Raw genomic sequence first — 19,076 nt, forward strand, 5'->3', positions numbered from 1 at the left:
CGGTTACAGTTTTAATAAACCTTTGTTACAAAATCTGTATTTAGCTCAAAGAAGCTTTGGCACAAGAATAAAAGAGCAGGCATTCTGAGGTATGTGCACAGTTACCCATTTTTTTGCCTTATGTGCTTTACAGAAATATTTAGAATGACAAGACATCTAACTGACCTGGGATTTGTGCTTGATATGACAAAAGAGTGAAACATTGCAGGACTAGAAACATACATCTGGAGAGAGCTTCCAATCATATTTTGATCGCCCCCAAACCCATCAAATTTTCTTAAAGTTCTCATTTTTTAAAGCATCTTGTTTTTCTGCCTCTGTCAAATTTATCCTGTATTAACATCATGTTACACACAAAAAAAGTTTCTTTTGATATTTTGCTTCTGCACAGCAGCTGGAGAGCAAGAGTCCACTGCTGGGAAAGCATTTACGGAAAGTCATTCACCCAGGCAGTAACTGTTTTAGATTTCTTACTCCCACAAGTTCATATTCAAGTCAGGTAAACAATACCTGATGAGCCCAGTTCTTGTACCTTTTGCGTAAAGTCAGATTTACAATGTGAATGGCTATGCAAAGCCCAGGATCCAGAAACATTTCAGGCTTGTATGCATGAAGTAGGATTTTGACCCCTTTTATACAGTTGACCCAATACATATGAAACATTTCAGTTTCAGAAATAGTTTGCTATATTTCATGGGAGCAAGGGGTCAGCTGCTTCTGCATAGGCACGGGAACTACATTGCAGTGTTCCATGGATCCTGACCACTCACTTCTGTATGATTTAGCAGCAGTTGGTTACTGCAGTGTTTTCACACCTACATGTTTAAAAGAAAGCCAAGCTGGGCTAGATTGTAGCCCAAGGAACTGAAACGCAAAACATACTCAGCCAGAGCTCCTGCAGCTAGTCAAGAATGGGCCACAGACAGCCAAGGACATTATGAACACCTTTGTCCACATGGGAAGTTGAGAAATGCATCAAATACTCACCTTCTAAGTTCTACATGTTTTTAAACTGTGTCTCAAGGGCACCAAATGGCTCAGAGGTAAAAGTATGACAGGACAATGGTCCTGGCTGTAAGGCATTGGTGGTTTACTATGCAGTTTACTGGTAGCAGACTCAAATCAGCATCATTTTTTTAAAGGCTTCAGTTTTATACCTCCAGTGCTGGAAGCTGCCTAAATTCAAGTTAAAAGTTTCTTTAGAGTTACGTGTATTTTGTATGAACTCTCAAGGTAAGTACAATATTGTGAGACAGAATGCACTCAAAAAGATTAAATGGGACGAGTTAAGTGAGAGTGATTCAAAAGACATTTCTAGGGTATACCACGGAGTACAAAACCCTAGAAAAATACATTAGGTGAAAATCCTACTTTATCATAGAGCTGTACAGGTTAGAACTTGCCACCAAATTTCCGGCTTTTGTCTTCTCTGTCTTGTCGAATGTTGTATATGCAGGTAAATCAAGCTGGAACTGTATAATCTTCGAAGTGCTGCAGAATCCAGCTATGTATTTTTATTTTCCTCCTTGATTCCCAACTTTATCTAATATTGTATTCCACTAAGTTCTTGAGATCTTAAGAGTTAGAACTATCCTTGTTTTACATTAATGGCACTTACTGGGGGGCGGGAAGCAGAGTTCTGGGAACCACAGCTACAAAGGTTTGGGTTTTTTGTGATGTTTAGGAATCTAATGTCAAGTCAGAAACCTCAGAAGTTCAGAGATGTTTTAGGAGGGATCCCACAACTAGCAAGTGAAGCAGTCCCAGATCAATCCAGCTTCTTACATATTTAGGCATTTTCTCATTCCCCTCAGGCCAGTTATAACAAACCTCAAATCGGACCTTTCTTGTAACAACCTCTTTGGTGAAGAGTACATGGTAAAAAGCACACCATGGCTGTTTGTTGATAAAGTAATAGGCAGTAGCTGCAACAACAGATAGGAGATTTTGAAAAGAGATCAGAAGGTCTTAGTGAAATTCTTTTACCTCTTCGCCATCTCAATATTATATGCTTAAGATAGCAGATTTTAAAATATGAGGTTCTCTACTGAGAAATGAATCAATTGTACTAAGAAAAAAAGTTTCTTCTCAGTTGAACCAGATAGTGTATGGTGGTACAGAAAATCCTTAAATAATGCAACAGTGCTCCTGGTTCAATCTATTGTTTGGAAGGAAATGGAGCAGCCCCAAAAGGATCCAACTCTACTGTCTGTTGCTGCTGGCTTTGTTGAGATGTCACAGTCTGCACAACAAATTCCGTGAAAGGAACTGCCCCAAAATCATCTGTTAATTTTATCCCATCGCCAGAATGAATGGTACCAAGTAGTGAACTCTGTCTAGGTCTACCAGGAACTACTGTGTTATAGTCTCCACAATGATCACCCAAACCTTGATGCTGGGGAAGAAGCACCAGTTCCGTAGGGTGGAAAGGCTTGGCTCCAAAGGGATCCAGAAGACCGTCATCTGCTTGCAGAGGGTTGACTCTGTCCTTGCTATCTGAAAGGGCAATACTTATATTTTCCTTGGAATCAGAGATTGTCAAGAACTCATTACTACTCTGGGAGTCCCGACGGCCAGCTTTTTTGTGCCTGCGGGCTCTTTCTGGTGTGCGGTAACTGGGCTTCAAGGTCTTCTTGGTGCTAGTTGGCGTACCATGGTGGCGCTTCCCATTGTTCTTTGATACTTCCTGCTTCATGCGTCTCTGGCGAGAGGAGAGTTTCTGCAGATTGCGTTGCTGCTTCACTTTTTGCTGCTGTTGGCTCCCTGCTATCTCCTCGAACGGGATAAGCCCAAACAAGTCCTCTTTACTCTCGTCATTCTTTGGGATGGAATGAGGGAATGGGATGCAGCCAAAAGCATCCACACTTTTGGGCGATATGGGAGAAGGTTGGTTTTCAGAACCTGAAATCAAGTCATCTTGCTGAGATATTTTTCTGCTGAATGGGGCTTTGGTGAAGACATCAAAATCATCCTGATCTTGGTCTAAGCCTGGGAGCGTAGCCTGGGGAGAGAAACCTTTGCTATCATTTTGCTTGGGCTCTTGAGAATGAAGAGCAAGGAATGGAACTGCTCCAAAGACATCAAATTCTTGTTTGGGGCTCACCTTGGTTACTGTATTTGGCAATTCGGTCAACACAGGAAATGTTACATTAGGCTCCCTGTTTTCAACACTGGCAGTCCCTTCTCTGTATCTGCTGCAAGGCATCTCATCCACAGGCCTAGCATGGCAAGAATCAGAGTCAGAACTTGGTTTATCATCATCTTCTGCATCTTCATCAGAATCCATTAGAAGAGGATGCTGGCCAAAGTTCTCTGGTTCGGTATCGTTGTCATCAATGAAATCTCCATGCTCGCCCTGCAAGACTTCATCCTCTTGCTCCTCTTCCTCACTGCTCTTAGGAGATGGAGGATCTGATTCAAAGTCACTCTCTGATTCATCATTTCCTTTTTTCGTGTTTCCTTCTCTCACCTTCTTTACATTTTCACAGTCCCCAATAGCCTGGCTTGACCTCTCATTTTTGGTTGGGCTCCCTACCTTGTTCTCTAGACTGCTGTCTGAGTTATTAATTTCATTTCCAGGGGAACCTGAAAGAATATGCAAGAGAACTTCAATTTCTTCTTAATTTTCCACACTCCGGATAAACATACTGTATACGTTTAACACTGCTACTACACATTGAGATGGACCACATTTCCTTTTTTAATAGTGGTGCTAGACTTCACAATAAATGAAGGCAAATGAGAAAATTTTATTTTTCATTGTACAGCATTTGCTGCATTATGGGATTTGCATATGTATTATGTAATGTGAAGAGGACCCCATTTCAACCACCCTAGGACATGCAAAAAATACCTAAGTAAATACCTGCTCTTCTGAATCAAGGCAACAGCCCATTAGATGATAGCTAGTTGTTATCCCTCCAATAGTGGGAAATCTAATGGCCCTGGGAAACTATCCTATACTTGCAGAGCATGGGCACTCCATTCTTAACTGCTTAGTACCCAAGGAATATTTTTTGGGGGGTGGGGGGAGAACCTGCACTCTGATCTCAATATTCAAGAACCTTCGCTCGCTACAGTCTCATGAAAATAATTCAAAATAAATCTGCACATGCATTTTAAGAAAAAATAGGAATGAGTAGAAAGATCAGGTGATTAGATCTTCAGGCTATTTCAGGTTTACTCCCAGTGTCAGGTTCTTCTAAGTCAAATTAAAATGTAGATTTCATCTCTTGATGTAGATTTCCCAAAGGAATAGCTGTAATAACAGAAATGTAGATGTCCATGCCATCTAAATCCCGCCATTTTCAACATTTGCGTGGATACTGTACTTGTTTACATGGATGCAATTTTGTAAGATTAAAAAGCTTAATCTTTCCACATGAGTATAACACAACCTTGTTGTTGGAATACCAATTTTCAAATGGCTATCAGCACGAGCATTCTTTTATTCACATGTGGAAAACAGAAAACTATTTCTTCCTCCCTTAGGGCAGACAATTTTTAAGATGTAGTAAGTTCTTTGTTGATATGAGATCTGAACCAAGAGCTCATGTAGAGCTTTGTAGGTGCTTCTATTCTTCTGCATACCTTAAAAGGCCCATCTTATTTTCTTTGAAGCTGGGATAGCTCAGCCGGTAAAGCATGAGACTCTCAATCTCAGGGTTGTGGGTTCGAGCCTCATGTTGGGCAAAGGTTCCTGCATTGCAGGGGTTAGACTTTATTACCCTCATGGTCCATTCCAACTCTACAATTCTATGATTCTATGAACACAGATTTCTAATTTATCTTTATAGGAGCACCACATTCAAAATTATCCTAGGCCCAAGTCAGAGTCCTAGTAAGTAATTCAGCACTACTTCTCTCACAGAATGCTATTTTTAAAATGTTTCCGCACACAAGAGGCACTAACCTATTTCAAAATCAATTCAGCTCAGACCAAACAAATCCATATTTCATTTAACATTGTTACATTTGGGCAAATGCTCAAGAGGAGGAAAATGTCAAGTTCACTTTTAAATTAATGCCATGATAATGTTGTAATATGGCGCTTTAAGATCAACATGTAGAAAAAGATTTGAAGTAATCTCCAAACTGTTGCAACGAACATTTCAAATCTAAATTTATGAAGAGCTGAAGAACTTTGTGGCATAACATCTGCTTGTAATGTATTGTGCAGATTACATCTCTTCTAATCAGGTTTGCCTCTTGTATAAGGCTATTGTTCTTCCTTCAAATTCAATGCAGGTAGAACATCTAATCATAAGATCCCAATCTTCAAGGAATATTTCTGTTCTGATGTTCTTTTTCTAGACATCCGATTATAAGAGGATGAATGGCTTGTAACAACTGGAGTAATTACATGCCTTCTGCTAGTTCATCATTTCAGGGACTGTGAGAAAGCAGAGGCATAACCATTTTAAATCTCCTTCTGAATTGGTAACATACTGCCATCATCATTTCACAACAATTTGCCACATGTCAGCACCAAGGATTACTGAGACACATCAACTAAATCTGCACTGTTTTTTGGCAACAGGCAGAGAGGCAGATGACAAACACAGACAGATTTAGGGGCTGCTTACTGCTCTTTATTTTGAGGGACAGACGAAACCTGGAAATTATGTATGTTTCTGTATGTCTTTATCAAATACACAGCTGGACTTTAAACTTGTCTATAATATGGAAGTCTCTTGTATTCTATTCATTGATGATGAAAGTGATCAAGGAGAAACTGAGAAAATTGTTTCTTTCAGTGATAAGGAACTAGCAAAAGTCAAACTGAATTTATAGTCATCTGAAACAGTGAGAATTTTCTTGTCTTGATTCCATTATTGTAATTTAAATTTTACAAACTGAGGCTAGAGGGTGGCTCTAAACACATGCCTCAATAATTGTCTTTTGTTGAATCCTGACAAGTCAGAAGTATTGTTTCTGGGGGACAGGGGGCAGGCAGGTGTGGGGGACTGCCTGGTCCTGAATGGGGTAACTGTGCCCCTGAAGGTCCAGGAGCACATCCTAGGGGTCATTTTGGACTCACAGCTGTCCACGGAGGCACAGGTTAATTCTGTGTCAAGGGCAGCTATCTACCAGCTCCATCTAGTATGCCAGCTGGAACCCTACTTGCCTGCCTGCACACTGTCTCGTCAGAGTGGTGCATGCTCTGGTTATCTTCCGCTTGGACTACTGCAATGCATTCTATGTGGGGCTACCTTTGAGCGGCAACTGGGACCATATAGCACCAGTCCTAAAGGATCTACACTGGCTCCCTGTAGGTTTCGAAGTACAATTCAAAGTGTTGGTGCTGACCTTTAAAGCCCTATATGGCTTCAGCCCTGTACACCTGAAGGAGTGTTTCCACCCCCATCCTTCAGCCTGGACACTGAGGTCCAGCTCTAAGGGCCTTCTGGCAGTTCCCCCACTGCGAGATGTGAAGTTACTGGGAACCAGGGAGAGGGCCTTCTCGGTAATGGCACCCACCCTGTGGAATGCCCTCACATCAGATGTCAAACAGATAAAACTATATGACTTTTAGAAGACATCTGAAGACAGCCCTTCAGGAAGGTTTTTAGCGTTTGGTGGGATAGTGATATAACAGCTTAAGAATCCAGGAAGAACCAGGACAAAATGGAACAAGGCATTGATGACCCATCAGTGTCAGGTGACTCATTTGGTACTTCTCAATGTACTTTGCTTTGAGTTTGTTATGTTGGTTTGATTTTAATTGAGATTTTGTGATACAGAAACAAATCAAAAGGGTGACATCCAAGACATACTCAATGGACTTAAAACCACTTAAGTTCTTTTCAGTTGAGTGTGACCAACAGTTGTCACCCAACAAACCTCAACCAGTTAAGAGATAAAACTAAATTTACCGTATTTTTCGCTCGATAACACGCACCTGACCATAACACGCACATAGTTTTTAGAGGAGGAAAACAAGAAAAAAAAATTCTGAATGAAACAGTGGATGTATCATTTTTGTGCTTCATGCTGCGGCCACAGACATGTGATTTGACGGTGAGTTTGGGGTAGCCCAATGCAAAGATCCTGAGGATCCATGTGGATCCATGCTTTGTAACCACGTTTTTGCACCATTGCAGCCCCAGGCAACAGTGGGTGCGTGATTTTTTTGGTGCAGGCTGTAGCCATGGACATGCTATGTGATCTGATGGTGAATTTGGGGTGACCCAATGCAAAGATCCTGAGGATCCATGTGGATCCATGCTTTGTAACCACGTTTTTGTACCATTGCAGCCCCAGGCAACAGTGGGTGCGTGATTTTTTTGGTGCAGGCTGTAGCCATGGACATGCTATGTGATCTGATGGTGAATTTGGGATGACCCAATGCAAAGATCCTGAGGATCCATGTGGATCCGTGCTTTGTAACCACGTTTTTGCACCATTGCAGCCCCAGGCAACAGTGGGTGCGTGATTTTTTTGGTGCAGGCTGTAGCCATGGACATGCTATGTGATCTGATGGTGAATTTGGGGTGACCCAATGCAAAGATCCTGAGGATCCATGTGGATCCGTGCTTTGTAACCATGTTTTTGCACCATTGCAGCCCTGTTTTTGCATCAGATCATTGCTATGTGATCTGATGGTGAATTTGGGGTGACTCAATGCAAAGATCCTAAGGATCCATGTGGATCCGTGATTGGAACCACGTTTTAAGTAGGGAGGGAAGGAAAAACATAGAAGCGACAAGGAGAGGGGTGTGCAGAGAAGCAGCTGGCTAAGAATGCAGGAGAGGGGTTTTACCGGAGGGAGGAAAGGAAGGCAAAAGTCCCCCCCCCCACAAGCCAGCCAGCTCTCTCTCTCTCTCCCCCCCCCCAACCTGCATGTTGCCTTCGAGTCCCAGATGCACGGAGAGGAATTAGAAGGAAGGACGCTCTGCTTTGCACTCTGCTTGCCTGGAGGGGAGGGGTTTTCTCTGCTCTTTGTTCCGTTTGAGCAAACACAGTAAGGAAACAGAAGCGGGTGGGCAGTAAGACCCTGAGGCAGAATGCAGGAAAGCAGCCGCTTCCTCCTTTCCTCCCTTCTCCGGACGATTTGATATTTGCCTGATTTTTGCCTTCACTCGCGCTTGTCAGCTCCAGGGACCACACATTCGCTCAATAACACGCACAGACATTTCCCCTTACTTTTTAGGAGAAAAAATCTGCGTGTAATAGAGGGAAAAATACGGTAAGTGAAATGCAACTAAATTCTAGCAAAACACAGAAAAGAAAGGTTCGTCCTAGATAGGAAGACTGGCACAGCTAAGGGTGATTTTGCCACCTCCCTAAAAACCCCAAAAATCTATTTGGATACATGAAAGTCTCTGCACCTAGGGTTCAGTAGGCATTGATGAATCTTTATATCTGGACTCCAATTAAGTATCGAAATAAGGGCAAGAGTCCAGCAAGTTTCAACTAACTGTGAACGGCATGTGTATCACTTAATAGGATCTTCCCAATATGCTGAGACATTTTAAAACACATTTCTGAATTATGTAAGGCAGGTGACCAGCCCAGAGCTTGTGCAGTTGATCAGCTGTTGAATATCGTAAATATGCAGTAGAAATATGAGAATACAGAAATACTGCAAGGATTAACACTGCAATGAACATTCCAGTAAGTTTAATAGCGGGGGAAAGTCTTCTAAAATTCAGTATCTGGTGTTAGTTATTAGGCATGTTCTGGGTTAGATAAGCAGCAGGAATAGGAAAGATACTGAAGCAAGTATTGATTTCAAGAACGAACCTAATGCACTATCAAGGTATATTTAAATGAAAAGCAGTGATGTTACAGTATGTAACTTGCCTGGGTGAGAAATGAAAGGTACAGAACCAAAGGGATCTTCTGGAGGATGGTTCTGTGGAACAGAATGTGGCTCCACATTCTTATCTGAGGAAGTTCTCCTCTCCACGAGCCTATCTGCAAGGATAAAAACGAAAACAGAACAAAAAAGTAAAATAAAAATGGCAGTTTTTACGCCAGCTGAAAATAAACAGATGTATCTTATTACCAGCTCTTGAAAAAATTCATGGGCACAACATCCCAAGACTCTTATTGAAAGCCCCACAGAAATAGAAGGGGAATTGTCCATAAATTCCTAAAATAGTAATATGGGTAGCCCTGACCTCATGGTAGGCCACACTATTAAAAAAACAACAGGTCTTATAAAAACAATGACTGATTCAAGCCTTATCAACTTCCTGCAACCGAGCTAGTGAGGTGAAATAGCAAGTTGCACCACCACTTCCAGCAAGTTTTCCATCACACAAATATGGAGCAGCCCGCAGAGAACCAACAGACATTTAGCAAAGAAAAGAAAAGAAGAACAATCAAAATTGCTGAAAAGTCTGTGAGGTTAAAATTCTGTACTTTTCCTTGAATCAGAGGATTTGCCATTTTGTTGCTGCAGCTCTTCTCTTAGTTCTAGTCTGCTGTTCAATGTAAACTATAAGAAACGTGCAAGTGTTTGAGCATACCCAAGTCAGTGTTTAGATTCCAGCCCATGTATTTTTCAAATATCCCTCTGAAAAAAATCCGTAATTAGCAATTCGAAAAAAGCGCCTTAGCATTGTAAACAAGTTTCCAATTCTGATTCAGATCATATTGGTTTGAAACCAGACTTGCAGAAGTAGAGTAGTTCACACTGTGGCATTTCCTGCTCCCTCCCCTACACCACACCTCCAGGGCCCACCCCCATGCCACTTCTGAGCACCTTTTCCCAATTTTGACAAATTGCACACTGCAGTCTGTCAGGTCCCATCCCATGTTCTTCTGAAGGATCCCCCAAACCCACAGAGGCTACTTTTCAGAAGGATACATAATGGGGGACAGAAAGGGAAACTGCCACCTATGCAAGCAAATCTGAGTTCAAGCCATAGTCATTAAAGACAGTTTCAGCTACTCGCATCAAAATTGTCACATTAAAATAATTAAACAACAGTATAAAAATTGAAAAAGCAACCTTAGAGCAAGTGCACTTTTCCTTGTACATGCCCCAATTGTCTAGAAATCTTTACTATTTGCTGAATGAAATATAGATGTTGACTATTCACAGAGCCAAGGTCATGTAGTGATGAACGAAGACAACAAAATGTAAATATTTTTAATTAGAATTGTAACATTGTAAGGGACAATACAGGTAAGGTTGTATGTTCAACCTTTTTAAAAAAACACAGTGAATGAAAAATATTCCTTAAGCAATTATTTAACTATGTGGACAGCAAAGCCATGTTTTGGCAAAATAAAAAGGTGCTTAAATTTCCTTAAGTTTTATATTCCTTCTTTTACAAGAGAAAGAAACTCAACAGCCAACCGATTTTTGATACAGGACAGTTTCTCTTCTACATACATATCAAAATGCTTTATGAAGAGCATAACTAATTCTCATTCTCGGAATACATAAGCGCAACTTACAAACAGGATTGATTGAAACATTCAGTCAGCTTATTATGCTGCGTTGCTAATTATATAAAAGTAATTTGGCCAACTGAGGCTTTTATAAAGGTTCATGTTCTATGCAAACACTAAAAAAGCCACGGTGGAAGATTGGTGTGTTGTCTTAGACCTGATTCAAGTGACCACCAAAAAGGGGTGGGGAGGACAGACTAAATACAGAAAGTTCATGAAGAAATATTTAAGTAATGTATATTTCAAGGCTATTATGCGTGACTTCTTCACACTATGAGGAACAGTATTTGTTGTAGTGTTAAATAATTGTGTACACTAGTCAAAACCACAATTAAAATGTATCCTTCTTGCTCTCAGATCACTAAAACTAGAGGGCAAAACAGAAACTGGAGGGTTTTTTCCCAATTTGCCAACACTGATCCTTATTTGTCTCACTTCCACACCGTTACCTAGCTCATTTAGACTGTATTATTGAGTACATACAGTGCAGCAAAAATGCTGAAGTAGTTCTAGCAGCTCCACTTTAAATAACATTCTGTTTATTGATCAGGATCCAAAACAACTACTAACAGTGAATCATACAAAAGTTATTACGGCATAAACAATAATTAGAATCTTCTATTAATTTAGTGGGGAAACTACAATTCCAGATATAATGGTAGTTCATCAGAAACAAGGAAACTTGTGACATTTTATCTGATACATACAAATCAGTACTACACTTTTGTTGCAGTTTTCTCCCACAGTGTAAATGTTAATTTCATTAGTACTCGGGGTTTGGACATGCTGTTCATCTAACAACTCCAAAGGACACTCGAAAGCCTCTCACTCACACAGCCTTCCAGTTCTACAAGACAAAAATTCTCAGCATGCAATAGAAAACACTGTGAATATATGATTTGTTCACTTCTTTTTTGATCCAGTAATGGTTCAGCTAAATAAAGAACATTCTTGCAAAGCCGAGGACTGCCAAGTCTTCTATACTTTCTTCTTTAGTATACTTTAGTTACGTAGGAAAGAATATATGGCAACGTCAGGTGTCAAAACGTAATCAGGATGTCAAGCACAATATGGCAAAATGAGGCAACTGACAGTTGAGAATGGCCAAGTCTTCAAACTCACTATTGAGACATTGAAAGGATCAGCTCTACTCAGCTTATCCGCAGACTTTCAATGCAAATGTGAAAGATTCCCAATCATATTTTTAATATGCCTACCAAAATAAGCCTGATTTTCAAAACTACTGCCCACAGAATGGTTGCACTGAGGACTGGAAACTTCATTTCCTCTGGCTCCAAATATTATGTGAAAATGCCTTTCTGACTTTTTAATGCTTTAATTTATGTGAAAAAACATTAGAAAATACTAACATAGCAGAAAAATCAACATTTCTTTGTCTGCATGCTACAAAATGACTTATTATTTATTTTATTATTATTATTATTATTATTATTATTATTATTATTATTATTATTATTATTGAATTTATATACCACCCTATACCTGGAGGTCTCAGGGTGGTTCACAGAACAAAATCAAAATATAAAACCTTTTCCCCCTCCCCAGCCCAAATAATTCCCTTCCCTAATAAATTGCAAGGGATCCTCAAGGCTTGTGCTCAGAATAAACCATGACTTTATGACTGAATTACAAGTCTTTTAAACTAGTGTTACTTTCAAACTGAGGACACCAGAATGCATCACCGATTTCATATACCGTAAGTGTCATTTACATGTGGAGTGATTTGCTTTCTGCAAAATTCAGAATCTCTATCCTGCCCTGTACCTTATACCTTCTCCATAACTCATTTCTGTGAAAATTATGTATGAAGAAAACAAGCAGAGGTGCAAGTGATTGCAAGTAAACACGTTAGCTTTTTGACTTTTAAGAGAGTTTATTCAACTATTGTGTCCAAACAATAAAGCAGCCCTTACATTAAGCCACTCAAAAGACATTACAAAACATTAACATAATGTACTAGGTCATTTCCCCTCTTTCAGTCATTTTCAAAAAGCATTCCAGACTGACAAAAATCTTCTGTTCTAGTGTGCAAGGGAACAACTGCGAAGTGAAGCAATGCAAGCAGCTGACTGGTGTTCTGCATTGTTGTACATCCCATTATTTTCCGTTTTTGAATTTCACACTCAAGAAAAGTAAGTATTCAAGAGATGACCTTAACATTCTTTGTATTAATACAAATGCTAAACAATTAATTTCTATTGCACACATTTTTGTGACAGAAGGACAAGACACACAGCGGGCCTAGTTCTGTCCTGAAACGCTCAGAATGTTTTCTACAACAAGACTGTGTGACCCTGGAACAGAACAGTCTTTGGCACTGCCGGTTGAACCTAAAGAGCTCTTATTTACTGTGAAGCGAAATAAGCCTTCAAGCGTCCCTTACTTGATCTCAGAAGGTCAAATTCCCTGTCCAACAGCTCCTCCTCTGTTAGCTTGGAAAAATTGTCTTCTCCGAACGGGTTCCAGCCAGACATATCAGGAGGGTTACTGACATTCTGTTTTGGATAGCTGGAAACAGACTCAGCATCAGCGGCAGATGACCTGTAAAAATTGATTTGAGAGAATTACTTGTGGTGATAATAGAATTTAAAATACATCAAATGAATCACTTTTGTAATTGTGAGGAAAAGGTATTTTATTCTGTAATGCTTATTCTATAATGAACAATTAAGGTGTCCCACAGAAATCAGAGCAGCATTCTAAGAATCAGATTGGGGAGGGCTATCATACAGCCCGTCTTTGTACTCGTTACAAACATCAACTGAGGGGGCTTGCCTGTTTGTAGTATAAGGTGTGTCCAACGCTGCACCAACATGAGTTGGAAAGGATTTAGAATGGGGTATTAAGGCTGGTGAAAACTCCTGAGGAGAGGCAAGAAATTCAGGAGAATGTTTCGGAGGTTGCAACTGCTTCACAAGGGCTTGTTGATGTAGGAGAGCTTGTTGGTACTGCTGCACCTCAAAGAAAGAGGAAGAAAATGTGAACCTTCCGAAAATCATGGTACCTTCAACAAACAATTATATTTCATTGTGTGCAGAAACATTTATCAAAGCTAAATTGATGTACTTACCATTACTGATGTACTTACCATTACTGATACCAAACAATGGGATCAATAGAGCCATTCTACTGAGGTTAGAGGTGGGGAGTCTGTGGTGGAGGAACTGCCACTTTCTAAACCACACCAGGATTGCAGCAGCCAGAGCAGAAGGTGTGGGCAGTATGGCTGACATTTCTGCCTACCTCATCCCTCAGGGAGGGCCTCAGACCATCATGGTGGACCTCAACCACAGACTCCTATGACTGAAGAGGTAGCTCCACAACAGCCTAGAGCACTTCTCCAACGAAACATAGGATTGCTCCCTAGGTCCCTCGATTAAATTAAAATGAATTACTTGGAAGAGTGAGATCAGTTGACAAGTGTGACATAACTAACCAAGCATCTGACATCCATTTGATTTTATATTATGCTAAACATGAAATATGACTTTACTTTCACATGGTGTAAGCACAGTAAAATATTTCAATTCATCGTGAGATTGAGGCAACATGGCCAAAATGGTTTTGTTTGTTTGTGAATATGGGCAAGAATACTTATATCCCAGTATTCAACACAAGGGGAATTTGTTCTTCACTTAAGTAACTATATACTATAGCTATCAAGTCCATTTTGGAAGCACTAAAATTAATGGTATTATTTCTACGGTACAGTCTTATGCAAGGAAATGGACTCAAATAAATAAGTGAGTGTTTTACTCAAGATTTTAAAAATCTTTGATTTATTCAATTTTCCTGAAATCAAACTCTTGCTTCCATAGTTAAAACATTTCATAAGGCATGCATTTTGTTGATAGATGCCTGTTGTTTCATAAGCAAAAAAAATACAGGAAAAATAAAATGTAACACAGAAGATCCTCCAGTAACAATAAATATGTTATCTGTACTATACACCATTCACTGCTTTGCTGCAGTAAGCACCAATGTTTCAGTGAAGAAAACCTGTTACTTTGAATTATGTTTTAACAAGTACTGTGTAATGTGTTCAGACATGTATACTGTAATGTATCTAAGGTGCAAAGATGAACTGATCTTAATTTACAGCTGTGGGTTAGAACTCTCAGCGTGCAAAAGAAGGATAGGTAGTATGCAATTTTGATTGGTGGGTAGGTGCAGATTCAGAATTTTCAGCTGTGCTTGGCTGGGGCTGGGGCTGGACTAGAGGGTATATATGGCTAGAGGCTGGCCAGCAGTTAAAAGAAGCCGGCTAGTTGTAGTTGCTGGTGGTTGGTGTTTGTGGAATCAGCCAGAAGACGACAGCAGAGGAAGAAGACTGGGAAAGAAAGAGAACCCAAAGGGTAGGTAGAGTGGATTAGTGGCTGAAGACTTGCTAGAGATAGCTGAAATCACCTGGCTTAGGCTGAAGAGACGAATGGAGAACCTGGACTCAGCTATACAGCTGCAAATAAAACGTTTTAAGTGCAATATACAATGTGACACTAGATGGCAATGATGAGCCTTATGGAAAATTCCATGTATTTTTAAAACACTTTTTTAAAAAGCATTTTCAGAACGGTTTTTAAATGTGTGTAGATTCCACGCCAGTTTGCAGTGTTGAGGGAAGAAGTGGGAAGCAGCCTAAAAAGCTGGACTCTGGTTACTAGTAGGAGTACTACAGGGAAGATTCCCAGGACAATACAAAAAGACAAAGCTAAGGGATAGAAAAACAGACTTCTAGTGGAGTCCTCCATTAAAGTATTGGTGAGTTTAACTGGGGTGAAAAGAATAAAAGGACAATTTGGCTAAACAGGCTAGCTATTTCTTGAAAGCTATCTTAGTTGAATATAAACTGTTGGTATTTAAAATACCAGTAACATTAACAAATCCTATACTCATTTAAAGATGCAGTACCATTTAATAATCTTGTAACAAACAAACAAACAAACCAATACCCTTGTTACCTACAATGTCTGTGCCTGGTTTGTACCATGTCTGTACCACACAATTACCAAGTTATTTGTAAGTCAATGGTACAGAGGCAATAAGTGAGACTGAATGGTACCAGCGCACAAGTTAAGAACCACTGGAGTGAGAGCTAGTTTTTGCTGTTGTAGAGTAAGAAATACCTCCTTTTCCCTTCAGTTTCTGTAAAAAGCAGCGACTTTAGTTAAGAAAATATGCCATCAACAGAGTCATGCTATTTAAGGCACTCAATTTTTAAGTGGCTAATTATTACCCTTCTTTATCTGTGTAGTAATATTTATCAGTAATCAAAGTAAACAGAATTTTGTATTCAAAGGTTAACTTACCATGGCTGGATAGGAAGGGGAAGGTTGCTGCTGGTAAGCAGAGCGCATCAAAAGCTGCTGTTGAATCATGTGCTGTTGCATTGCTTGTTGATACTGTTTTAGAAAGGGACAAATTCTTATCAGTCATGAATACCAGCTGATCAAGTGATTTTACACAAATAATTGTCCTTGGGGCATGTGCAGCACTTTGAGAAGCTGCACTTAGTATTTTTACTGTAAATGCTTAATTTTATGTAAGAGAGGAAAAAGTCAGACAAGTCAACTTTTGTTCCAAAATAAGAGCTGGACCATACTGTTCCAACTTCTTATCCTCACTCTCTTCCCACCAAGTGTCCAGTATAAACCAAATCAGCATGCCATAAGCAGAGAATGTATGATAGAAGGGTACTTGCAGAACAAATAGCTCCAGAAATGTAATCTAACCAAGCTAGAGTTTGGATTTGATATCCCACCTTTCACTCCCTTTAAGGAGTCTCAAAGTGGCTAACATTCTCCTTACCCTTCCTCCCCCACAACAAACACTCTGTGAGGTGAGTGGGGCTGAGAGACTTCAAAGAAGTGTGACTGGCCCAAGGTCACCCAGCAGCTGCATGTGGAGGAGCGGAGACGCGAACCCGGTTCCCCAGATTACGAGACTACCGCTCTTAACCACTACACCACACTGGCTCTCAAATGAAGTTGAACGCCCAAAGTAACTAGTCTGACATGGGCAGGAAATTCTTCTCCAAGGGCAAAGTGAGCACAACCATCAACTGAATGTTAGCAAGTTATATTTATAAAGTTGTACTGATAACAGAAGAGGCAAACCTGAAAACTGGTTTGTACTACAGCCAAAACACATTGGTACCTGATGCATGTATGCATCCTGAATCAATTGTTGTTGCTGCTGCTGCTGGTGGTGGTGATGATGCAACTGCTGTAGCCTCCAGTCACCTTGCTGTAGTTGTTGCAGTACTCTATTTTGCTGTGGGGCCTGATTAGTTCCCTGGGACAACATACTCTCTTGGCTATTTCCAGATTTTGAGGCTCCTAGGATATTTTCAATGCACATTATCTGTTCAATGCATTTTTAAAGTCTGAACATGGAAAGCTTCCTAGTAAATTACACATTTAACTTCTCTATTCCAAGATAAAACCACCACAGAAACCCATTAACTTTGTACTTTATTCCTCTACAGAATGCTTTGCAAGTACTTCTTTAGTTAAGACATTTAAGGCACACACACCCCGCCCATGAATCTGTCTCATAGGGACAAATCTCAGCTGTAACTCTGGAGTTAAGTCTCCAGTGATTCTGGCCTTGTTAAGCTGAAATTTCAGCACCACAACAATATGCAAATACAACTATTTGCAATTTAACATATCTCCTTAAAAAGGTGCATCAATCCCAGTGTTCATTTTCATGAATGAAAAGGCTGCCTGTCAAAAGGACCATGCACTGAGTTTTCCAAAGCAGTATGTCACCACAACTTTGTGTAGCAACTCTTCTCATACCATGATGCAACTGGGCAATTAAGCAAAGGAGGAACTCATAGTTGTAGATATACAGGAATCAAAACAAAATAGTTGTCAAAAGGATTCACAAAGGCTTTGCAAAAAGGTGCTATCTAATCTCCAAACTTAATAATGCTTTTCACTCAAATCCACTCCATTAGTTTGAAGAGTTACCTTTTTGTCCATTGTTGAAATCACTAGGGACTGGCACTTTGACTGGTGTTGCTGAGCTCTGAATTGTTAGTACACTAGAAGTGGCAGTGCTTGTATTGGCCTTTGGTCTTTGTCGTGGTGCTATTGAGGTTTCTGTTGGTCCAATGGCATCTGTTATTCTAGAATGAAAGAGATTCTAGAAATTTCTGAACTTCAAAAAGAAGGGTATAGTTAAGATTAGAAGCATATCTTCTGCACTGTCATTTATACAAAAATAACTTTCCATATATTCTCTCAATGTGCGCAATTACCACAAGAAGGGTCTTGAAAAATATTTTCCTTTCCAGGAAGCAACAGCTTGATTCAGCATTCTTCCATGTGCCATTCAGCACATATTTATGGTGTGTATTCAGTAAATTTAACTAACAAGTGTACACTCAAGTATGAAAATACTGCTATCCACAAAATCAAGTGCTCTAATGAATTCCCTCTCATTTCATTCCATTCTCTGCTTCTGCTCAATCTGCCACTTTCCTTAATGTCTCCTGTCTTCCTCTTTGCACACCCAGCCCATAACCAGCACAAGTTATTTGATTGCAATACATAACTAACACATGAGGGATCTAGAGTGCCAAACTTATTTCAGGTAGTCAATAGCTCAGTATTGACTTGAGACTTCTGTTGCACTCACAGATCTCTGAAACTGGATCAGTCTGCAATCATTACATAAAGTAATTTATAAGGTTTCTTCAGCAATAACTCTATCATTGGACTAAAGTTTTCACAGAGTTCAGTCAGTCATGGTTTAGTAATTTGGTTAAAACTGGCTAAGAGCTGATTCAAAACAGCTCTTAACCAGTGTTAACTGAATTACTACACTCCAGTGACTTGAATCCTAACTTTCCTCCTAGAAACGGAATTCACTTTCATTAATTTCCCCTTCCCTCTGCAGATCCTTGCAAGCGCACATACACACACACATTTGCAATGAGGGTTGAGAGACCCTTCCGAATGCTGCGGTACATTGTGTAGGGAGGAGGTGGATTGAAGTGGACAGAAACTGCTCCCTCCCTTATGAGAACGGAGGAGCAATTTAAGATCCATCTCAGTTTTCTCCTTTCTGCAAAGCAATATTCCACTCAGAACAGGTAAATGAGTCATTGAAAGCAGTTCTTTGTTGAAACTCCACATTAGATGTAGAGACAGTAATATAATGAATTTGTGCAACTTCTCACTCTTCTTGTGCAATGTGTGATCAAAGTTGTGCGTTTTACTATTGTAGACCTGTGCAAGCACATTTTGTTCAAGTAGATTAAGAAGAGTGTGTGTGTGTGTGTGTGTGTGTGTGTGTACCTCATACTGTCACAATCTCCATTCTCTTGTAGTGGGAGTAATCAATTCACCACTTGCACTGGTAGCCCCCATCAGTGCCCACAAATGCATTTTTCTGTTTCAAAAATGTCTCTAGTCCTCCAAGAAAAAGAGTTATGATGCAACATGTGCAGAAACCATTTCCTGGTCAATGGATCCACTAGCTATTTAAATAAAAGTAAAGGGACCCCTGACCATTAGGTCCAGTCGTGGCTGACTCTGGGGTTGTGGCGCTCATCTCGCTTTACTGGCCGAGGGAGCCGGCGTACAGCTTCTGGGTCATGTGGCCAGCTATTTGAGACGCTTTTAAAGAATGTGGGGTAA

The 19,076-nt window shown here is 40.1% G+C and overlaps 1 protein-coding gene across 1 annotated transcript in view; it reads right to left on the bottom strand.

Annotated features, from left to right (window-relative positions):
* Nucleotides 1–935: 935 nt before the first annotated feature.
* BMP2K (BMP2 inducible kinase) overlaps nt 936–19,076 on the bottom strand; it is a 41,043-nt gene continuing 22,902 nt past the window's right edge. Inside the window, exons 10-16 of the mRNA XM_053404328.1 lie at nt 17,403–17,560; nt 16,582–16,763; nt 15,735–15,827; nt 13,204–13,385; nt 12,812–12,969; nt 8,806–8,919; nt 936–3,585 (exon numbers count right to left, since the gene is read on the bottom strand). Of these exons, the coding sequence (XP_053260303.1) occupies nt 2,159–3,585; nt 8,806–8,919; nt 12,812–12,969; nt 13,204–13,385; nt 15,735–15,827; nt 16,582–16,763; nt 17,403–17,560 (2,314 nt within the window). The 3' untranslated portion in view covers nt 936–2,158. The remainder of the gene's footprint in view (nt 3,586–8,805; nt 8,920–12,811; nt 12,970–13,203; nt 13,386–15,734; nt 15,828–16,581; nt 16,764–17,402; nt 17,561–19,076) is intronic.

Source organism: Podarcis raffonei, chromosome 9, assembly GCF_027172205.1.
Source record: "Podarcis raffonei isolate rPodRaf1 chromosome 9, rPodRaf1.pri, whole genome shotgun sequence".
Taxonomy (NCBI): Eukaryota; Metazoa; Chordata; class Lepidosauria; order Squamata; family Lacertidae; genus Podarcis; species Podarcis raffonei.